Source organism: Nicotiana sylvestris, chromosome 4 (assembly GCF_000393655.2).
Source record: "Nicotiana sylvestris chromosome 4, ASM39365v2, whole genome shotgun sequence".
Taxonomy (NCBI): domain Eukaryota; kingdom Viridiplantae; phylum Streptophyta; class Magnoliopsida; order Solanales; family Solanaceae; genus Nicotiana; species Nicotiana sylvestris.
In genome coordinates this window covers 156,805,047-156,815,167 of record NC_091060.1, presented here as the reverse complement: position 1 = coordinate 156,815,167, position 10,121 = coordinate 156,805,047, and the positions used below count along the sequence as shown (strand labels likewise).

The window sequence follows — 10,121 nt, the reverse complement described above, 5'->3', positions numbered from 1 at the left end:
AATATACTTTATATAATCAGTTTGCACTGACCCCAAATCTAGTAACCTCGTCTCACCCAGTACGAACTGCTCAGGCAATAAGCCACCTCAGACATAATCAAAAATCCCACAAGGCGCCACAATATGCCAGTATGCTATCAATTCGAATGCGATACAAAAGGAAGGAGAACTCTAGAAGGAACTACTCAACTCGCACACTAACATAGACTTCCTCAGAAAATAGGGAAACAAAACACACAAAAGCAAATATGGGCACTGAACTGAACATCACACTGTTGCGGCGTGCAACCCGATCCAAACAATATACCCATGGCGGTGTGCCACCCGATCCACATATAGAACTCACATAAGGAGATATACGTCGAGCTGAATAGCTCATCACATCAAAATACCGAACATCGGTCATAAACACACTAAGGTGCATAATATCATTCCCAAGGAAACATATAGCGCTATAGGCTACAAACTCAAGCACAACTGAGGTGCGATACATGATCTAAGTCTCATCCTGCTCATATAACATCACCGCTGAGCAGAACCTCAACACATAAGGAATTTACCAAGCCACCTCACAACTCATACGGTACAATATATCTTTACATGAATTAACTGACCACGAAATAAGACTGCGACTATCCTTCCATAAAGAGCGCATTGCTGAAATAAACACAACTGGCCTGACGTAAGGCTCACTTCCACATTTAAATCTATCCACCGACCTCAAGTCGATCCTGATCGTGCCAAGCTAGGCCAATAATCTTTCACAGGTCCATAACCCAATAAACAGAGTGCCCTCCAGGCATAAATTCTCAAATGGATGATATTACCAAAATCCTCATACTTGGTTTAAATTTCTAATTAATCAAGTGACTACATGTCACACTTATACAATATTCCTGTGGGACAAGCTCCCACCATCTTCCGAAATAATTAACGGGTCTGCACATCCAAACCACCGGCTGCACTAACGCTGAAAAGCGATCAAGAATCCCTAACCAGGATGCAAAGCCTTTCTCACAGAACACCGACCTCAGGTGATACTGACGTCAATACCCATCTTACTCAAAACACTGAAACTCATATACTGCTCATCCGAGATCGTGACATCACAGTCATTGACCAAACTGCAACCTTGGTCCTTACTTCAAATTCCATACCACTCACTGCACCTCACGTGCCAATATACGATAGACGCGATTTCCATCACAACTCTGGAACCGCCGATAGGCTAATACTTCATCACATAAAACTTTCCATTTAACTCACTTCAGGAGAACTATAGCAGCATACACGCGAATCCTCATAATCGTCGAATATGCCAATCTCTAAGTAGTTGTCCAAGCCACCATAACACTTTCTAGGATCCGCCTACTCATAGTAGGCCCTAACAAAAGCATGCTTCAGAATAACATCAATCACTGCAGCCGACAAGCCTCACATGCATAACTCGATCACGCTGGACGAACCGATCACTGACACCAGTATACCAACTCAACTATGGCTAATCAATCTACTTCCTTCCAATTTATCCTTGATTGCCTTAGAAATAATAATATCTCCCTTTAACACCTAACTTATTTCAACCAAACTCACCCCGAGTGACCTTAAATCACGAGACCATGTTGTCTCAAATACCATGACCATTTCATGTCTCTCAAATGCTACACCGCAAGTCAAAACATCATAGAACATTCTGTGCCTTTCTTCATAAGCTGCTTCAAAAGCTTGACTCTTAACCGTACTTATAGACTCAAAATCATTAGGCACCACACTTTACCTCTTGAATTAACTAGGACCGCTATTGAGAGCCACCCAGCTCTGACTTGGCCCCGAATGCAACCAACTCTACTGAATTTTATAACATATGAATACCCTCTCGATAAAGCACCTAGAGGGATCACTTCCCTCGAAGCCTGCACCTATACGAGGCATAAATCATGAATCTTCCCTCAAGTCTGAACATGAGCCAATAAGGCTAACCATAGCATGCATCCAACAATTCATTTACTCAAATTACCACTCATGGTCCTTTTCCGTAGCTGCAATAACCCACCAATACGCCAATAACCAGAATTCACGCAGGTAATAAACCGTGCAATCAGCTAATCAACAGCAAGCTCCCCAACTTGGCTCGAAGCCATAGATCACAACACATATACTCTATTGCTGTCGTAATATCATGGTGAGATTAAACTCACTCCATCATAAGCTCGTGGAAACACGAATCATCTGGAATTTTAACTCTTCTGCAATTCTTGCATTTACTCACACAACATCAATTCGAATAGTTCATTGACATGATGAAGAGTCTATCTATTAATGTGCCATTGGTTGAGGCTTTAGAGCAAATGCTCGGTTATGCAAAGTTCATGAAGGCTTTGGCGACACAGAAGCGGTCGATGAATTGTGAAACTATAAAGATGATTCATTAAGTGAGTGAAATTGTGCATTCAATGGCTCCTAAATTGGAATATCCCATCACTTTCACTATCTCTTGTACCATTGGAAGTGCCGACTTTGATAAAGCTCTTTGTGATCTTGGGGAGAGTATCAATTTGATGCCCTGTTCGGTTTTTAAGACTTTGGGGATCGGGAAACCACGACCCACATCTATGATTACAAATGGCCGATCGTACCATGAAGAGACCGTTGGGTATAATTGATGATATGTTGGTTCGTGTTTATAAATTCATTTTCCTAGTGTATTTTGTTATTCTTGATTATGAGGTTGACTATGAGGTGCCAATTATTCTTGGAAGACCTTTCCTTGCTACAGGGAAGACTCTAGTTGATGTTGAAGCTAGAGAACTTACATTTCGGGTTGGTGATAAAAAGGTGGTTTTCCATGTGTGTAAGTCTTTGAGGCAACCCAATAGCAATGAGGTGTGCTCTTTCGTGGACTTCGTGATTGATGTGATTATTGATGAAACAAGTGCCGTGATGAATGTTAATGATACTTTGGAGGCCGTCTTTCTCAATTGTGATGATGAAGAAATGGAGGGTTACATGGAATATGTGAACTCTTTGCAAAGGATGGGGTCGTACACTCACGAGCCCCGCAAATTGTCCTTGGATCTTGAGAATAGAACCACTCCTCCAACAAAGCCTTCAATTGAGGAGCCTCCCATCTTGGAGTTGAAGCCATTGCCTCCACACCTTCAGTATGAATTTCTTGGCCCTTCTTCTACTTACCAGTTATTCTTTCCTATTATTTGAATAACGTGCAGGTAGGTTCTACATTGGCAATGCTACAAAAGATGAAGAAGGCTATTGGATGGACATTGATGGATATTCGAGGGATAAGCCCCGCATTTTGCATGTACAAGATTAACTTGGAGGAGGTGCCAAACCATCTATTAAACATCAAAGGAAACTCAATGAAACCATGCAAGAGGTTGTCAAAAAGGAGGTTATCAAGTAGTTAGATGCTAGGTTGTTTACCCCATTTCCGATAGCTTGTGGACTTCTCCAGTTCAATGTATCCCAAAGAAAGGGGGCATGATGGTGGTCACCATTGACAAGAATGAGTTGATTCCTACAAGAACGGTGACCGGGTGGAGAGTGTGTATGGACTATCGCAAGCTCAAAAAAGTCACAAGGAAGGATTATTTCCCACTTCTGTTCCTAGATCAAATGCTTGATAGATTGGCCGGCAGTGATTTTTATTGTTTCTTTGATGAGTATTTCGGTTACAAACAAATTCTTATTGATCCGTAGGATCAAGAGAAAATTACTTTCATATGTCCTTATGGTATTTTCGCATTCTCGCAGATGCCATTTGGGTTGTGCAATGCACTGATGACTTTTCAAAGGTGTATGATGGCTAACTTCACAGATATGGTGGAGAATTTTCTTGAAGTCTTCATGGATGACTTTTCGGTGGTCAGGAATTCTTTTGATGATTATCTAGGAAACTTGGATAAAGTGTTGGCAAGATGTGAAGAAACAAACTTGGTGCTCAATTGGGAGAAGTGTCATTTCATGGTTGAGGAAGGCATTGTCCTTGGCCACAAGATCTCAAAGAATAGCATTGAAGTTGACAAGGCAAAAATTGGGGTGATTTCTAAACTTCCACCTCCAACTTTAGTAAAAGGCGGAGTTTCTTGGGCCACGCGGGACTTTACCGGCATTTCATCAAGGACTTCTCTAAAGTGGTAAACCCGTTGTGCAAGCTTTTTGAGAAAGATGCCAAGTTCCATTTCAATGATGATTGCATGAGAGCCTTTGAATTGCTAAAGTTCAAGTTGACTACGACTCCCATCATCGCCGCTCCAAATTGGAGTGTTCATTTTGAGCTCATGTGCGATGCAAGTGATGTAGCTGTAGGGGCTATTTTGGGTCGACGCATCAACAAGATCTTTCATCCAGTTTATTATACAAGAAAGACCATGAATAGTTCCCAAGTCAACTAGACATTTACGGAAAAAAGATCTCCATGCCATTGTGTTTCCTATCGAGAAGTTTCGCCCGTACTTGACGGGTGCAAAAGTGATTGTTCATACGAATCATGCAGCACTCCATTATCTCATGAGCAAGAAGGATTACAAAGCCCGATATATGAGATCGGTACTTTTATTGAAAGAGTTTGATATAGACATCCAAGATCGAAAGGAAGTGAAAACCAAGTGGGGGACCACTTGTCTCGTTTGGAGGAGGAGGAGAGGCCGCATGTTGGCCTTGAAATCAAAGACTCCTTCCCCGATGAACAACTCTTGGATATTTCAATGAAAGAGGTGCCATGGTTCGTGGATCTAACAAATTATCTTGTGAGTGGTATCATTCCAGTTGAGTTCTCTTCAAACGAAAGGAAGAAGCTCAAACGGGATTGTCAAGACTACTATTGGGATGAACCGTACCTTTTCCAGATTTGTACGGATGGAGTGATTAGAAGATGTGTACCGGAGGAGGAGGAAGTTGAAATTCTTGGGGCTTGTCATTCTTTGCCTTATGGTGGTCACCATGGTGGTGCAAGAACGACAGACAAAATGTTAAGTTGCGGTTTCTATTGGACCACTCTCTACAAGGATGCAAGTGATCTTGTCAAGCGTTGAGATGAATGTCAAAGGGCCGGTGAAATCTCAAAGAAAAATGAAATGTCCTTCACCACCATTTTGGAGATTGATGTTTTTAATGTGTGGGATATTGACTTCATGGGTCCTTTTGTGAATTCATGTGGAAACACCTACATCTTGGTCGCGGTTGATTATGTGTCCAAATGGGTTGAGGTTGTTGTTTTGCCCAACAATGAAGCGAGAAGTGTGGGGGCATTTTTGAAGAAGAATATTTTTACAAGATTTGGTACTCCAAGGGCTATCATAAGTGATGGGCTTCGTATTTTTGCAACAAAGCTTTCGATACCTTACTCACCAAGTATGGTGTCACTCATAAACTGACGATACCCTATCATCCTCAAACAAGCGGGTGGAAGTCTCCAACTGGGAGATAAAGAGTATTTTGTCTAAAATAGTGAATGGTAATTGGACGGATTGGTTCAAGAAACTCGATGATGACCTATGGGCTTATAGGAAAAATTACAAAACACCGATTAGAATGTCTCCATACCGATTGGTTTTCGGAAAAGCTTGTCGTCTTCTGATGGAACTTGAGCACAAAGCCATGTGGGCTTTAAAAAAGTTGAATCTTGAGTGGGACGTCATCGCCAACTTAAGGGTAGCACAATTGAATGAGTTAGATGAAGGACATCTTAATCCATCTTGAGTTAACCTCTTAATCCCTCTCTAACTTGTAATACTTTATTACAAGCCACTTTGTAATGACTATATTACAAAGACTTTACAACATGCCTAACTCTAGCCAAGACTCAAACACACTAGTTTAAGGTTTACAAATGGGCTCCTATATAATGCTTCTAAACAATCTAGATAGGAATTAAATTTAAGAACTATTATAAAGTTACAACTCAATGAAGGACATACAATAACTCTATGTGGGAACTAGTCGTTTTGTTCTTTGTTCTTGAAGCACTCTGAAACTTGCTGATGGTCACGTTAATGAGCTTGTCAAAATGTTCAAGTGATTTGTTTTACCTCCCTTGCATGCATATAAACATGTATGACATCACTGACAATGATGCAAGCAAGCTAAGTAAAAAGTCTTCCCTGGAAGGTTGACTACAGCACTGTTCTGCACAGTAGCGTGTGCAGGCAGCAACTTTCCAACTGGAAAGTTGACTTTGTGCAGTCTCTTCTGGAAATGGTAGGGACCTGGTCCCTCAGTTGTTCTTTCCACTCTGAGGAGTTAAATCATATTCCATGCTGAGTCCCAACCTGAAATCTTGTGAACTTGAGGTCTTGTAAATGTGTAACAGGTTCTTTATCTGGTTCTGGATAGTAAGTTTGTTAGATCATCAAAACATAAAATAAATCACTTATAACCAAAGTACATGTAACCTATCAATTTTTTCCTTTTTGATGATGACAAACTTATAATTGAAGATCCTAGAAAGAGCCACAAAGGAACCAGATTGTGAACCAGAAAGACCTCAAGTTCCCCCTGAAGCTTTGCATTACCCCTTAATCAGTGCCCAATTATTTTCCCCCTTTTGGTATCATAAAAAGATCAGAATCAGTTAAGCAAGAAGGAAGTCTAGTTATAAGTTAACTCATGCCACATATGTGCACACAATCATGATTAAGAACAGAGCATAAAAGCATAGTACCAACAACAACAAGGGAAAAGCTTGCATTAACAAAGTTTTGGATTTTACAGCAGGAGCAGCATCAACGTTACTACCACATCCATAGAGTAGAACAAACAAACAAAAGTACCACAAGATATCAGAAGAACTGATACTGAGAGATTAGACACTGATGGGACAGAATCTAAGAGGCATTGAGAGGAGAAGGTTTGGAAGCAGAGGATATTGTTTGGAGGACTAGATCCATACGAGCATTTGCTGATATTTGCTCATTGAGCAGTCTTTCTTTCAGGTCCTCCACTTGTTTCCTTAGATCAGTGTTCTCCTTAGTCAGGCTAGCAACCTCTTCGTTCTGACAATTACTGGAACTAGATGCCTCTTGCAGCTGACTTATCTAAGTCTCAAGGATAGCATTCCTTGCTTTCAATTGCCTTATCTCAGTAGTAGTACTGTTTTGAGCATTGATCAACTGAGAAATAGTTGAAGTGCTTGCAACCCTTCCAAAAGTTTCTATACACTCATATTCTTCAAGACCTATGCAACCTAGGAATTAACCTCTTAATCCCTCGCTAACTTGTAATACTTTATTACAAGCCACTTTGTAATGACTATATTACAAAGACTTTACAACATGACTAACTCTAGCCAAGACTCAAACACACTAGTTTAAGGTTTACAAATGGGCTCCTATATAATGCTTCTAAACAATCTAGATAGGAATTAAATTTAAGAACTATTATAAAGTTACAACTCAATGAAGGACATATAATAACTCTATGTGGGAACTAGTCGTTTTGTTCTTTATTCTTGAAGCACTCTGAAACTTGCTGATGGTCACGTTAATGAGCTTGTCAAAATGTTCAAGTGATTTGTTTTACCTCCCCTGCATGCATATAAACATGTATGACATCACTGACAATGATGCAAGCAAGCTAGGTAAAAAGTCTTCCCTGGAAGGTTGACTACAACACTGTTCTGCACAGTAGCGTGTGCAGGCAGCAACTTTCCAATTGGAAAGTTGACTTTGTGCAGTCTCTTCTGGAAATGGTAGGGACCTGGTCCCTCAGTTGTTCTTTCCACTCTGAGGAGTTGAATCATATTCCATGCTGAGTCCCAACCTGAAATCTTGTGAACTTGAGGTCTTGTAAATGTGTAACAGGTTCTTTATCTGGTTCTGGATAGTAAGTTTGTTAGATCATCAAAACATAAAATAAATCACTTATAACCAAAGTACATGTAACCTATCAATTTTTTCCTTTTTGATGATGACAAACTTATAATTGAAGATCCTAGAAAGAGCCACAAATGAACCAGATTGTGAACCAGAAAGACCTCAAGTTCCCCCTGAAGCTTTGCATTACCCCTTAATCAGTGCCCAATTATTTTTCCCCCTTTTGGTATCATAAAAAGATCAGAATCAGTTAAGCAAGAAGGAAGTCTAGTTATAAGTTAACTCATGCCACATATGTGCACACAATTATGATTAAGAACAGAGCATAAAAGCATAGTACCAACAACAACAAGGGAAAAGCTTGCATTAACAAAGTTTTGGATTTTACAGCAGGAGCAACATCAACGTTACTACCACATCCACAGAGTAGAACAAACAAACAAAAGTACCACAAGATATCAGAAGAACTGACACTGAGAGATTGGACACTGATGGGACAGAATCTAAGAGGCATTGAGAGGAGAAGGTTTGGAAGCAGAGGATATTGTTTGGAGGACTAGATCCATACGAGCATTTGCTGATATTTGCTCATTGAGCAGTCTTTCTTTCAGGTCCTCCACTTGTTTCTTGAGATCAGTGTTCTCCTTAGTCAGGCTAGCAACCTCTTCGTTCTGATAATTACTGGAACTAGATGCCTCTTGCAGCTGACTTATTTAAGTCTCAAGGATAGCGTTCCTTGCTTTCAATTGCCTTATCTCAGTAGTAGCACTGTTTTGAGCATTGATCAACTGAGAAATAGTTGAAGTGCTTGCAACCCTTCCAAAATTTTCTATACACTCATATTCTTCAAGAGTTCTTTTTGAAAAAGTTTGCTTCTTGCCACACAGTTTAACTAGTTTGAGAGGAACCTTGAAATGATCGAAAACCTTGGTAAGAAGAAACCCATATGGCAGCCCATGATTACCTTCTTTAAAATCAGCCATTTTATTCATGTGCTCGATCATGATTCCAGGCAGATTGATGGTGGTAAAATCATTCCATGACAAACAGGTATGCACTAGTGGTGATGGATCAGCACTCAACTCAAGGCAACAACACTTTGTTTACCATTTCAAATAGTAATTGGTAAACAGGAAGGATGGCTTCTTCTAAACCCATTCCCCCTCTTGAACCACTCTGTCCTTCAAGATTGCATTTCTGAAGTTCTGAGTACAAACTCCTTGAACACTAGATAACTCTTCAGTGGGCACACCAAGAATAGATCCCAGTAAAGCAATGTCTAATACCATATCAACGCCATTTACCAAGGCGCAAATGTGACCATCCCCAACTTTGTACAGATCGACATAAAAGCTTTGAACTTCCTCCTCATATACCCTAGCAGCAACACCCGTGAACAAATGTGTCCATTGTTGGAAATCACAGATCTCAATCAGCTATCTCATACCAGCCTCCTCCAAGGCATTAGACGCAAATGTATGCCCCCATAGTACCTTTTGACTTCTCAATCTTTCTTTCCAAGCACTTTCCGGATCATCAGCCTTGGTCTTCTTTAAATAACCAGGTTCACCAATAGTATCAGGCTTTCTCTTAGCAGTCTTGCGGACACCCTTCTTCTTATTATTAGACTTCTTAGACTTTTCACTGAGTCTTTCTCCATATTTCCAGTAGCAGCAACATTAGTAAGCCTAGTCCGATGTTTCAAAGACACAGAAGATCTCCTTTTTGGTTTGAGAAGACCATGATTTTGTGACAACTTCCTAGTCAACGTACTAGGTTCCTCCTCTTCTTCTTCATCCACACTCACAACCGGAACTAACTCTTCATTAACAACTTTGCCATATTTCACTAATTGTCTCCTCCTTGATTTAGTCTGACTGTACTTAAGAACAGACTTAAGAGCCTCCTTCTTTTTCAACCTTGTGGTGGGTCTCTTAGAAGTGGGATATTCACCAACAACTACTCTTCACCTAGGCAGACTTGCGATTAGTAAGTCATTAGAATCTTCTTCACTATTCTCCTTTTGGTTGTTAGACGCAGAACCTGTCTCAGGCATGATTACTTTCAGAGACTCAACGTCTAAATGAGGAGAGAGAGTAGGGTCACTACTGACCTGAGGATCCTAAACTAAAGGCGGATCAGGTCCTTCAACAGGTTCCCTAGTAGTAGCTTCTTGTGCCGAAGGATCAATAGGCATACGCTCACTATCCTTCTCAACAGGATCGGATGTTTCCCCCTGAATCTTAAGACCATCCTCACTTCCTCCAACAAAAACCCCTTTATTTGTGATAG

General features: G+C 40.5%; 1 protein-coding gene across 1 annotated transcript; it reads left to right on the top strand.

Annotated features, from left to right (window-relative positions):
- Positions 1 to 5,093: 5,093 nt before the first annotated feature.
- Positions 5,094 to 5,718, top strand: LOC138890395 (uncharacterized). The gene is made up of 2 exons (XM_070173778.1): positions 5,094 to 5,370; positions 5,468 to 5,718. Exons 1-2 carry the CDS (start codon positions 5,094 to 5,096, stop codon positions 5,716 to 5,718), a joined length of 528 nt encoding a protein of 175 aa, XP_070029879.1.
- The last annotated feature ends 4,403 nt before the right edge of the window (positions 5,719 to 10,121 follow it).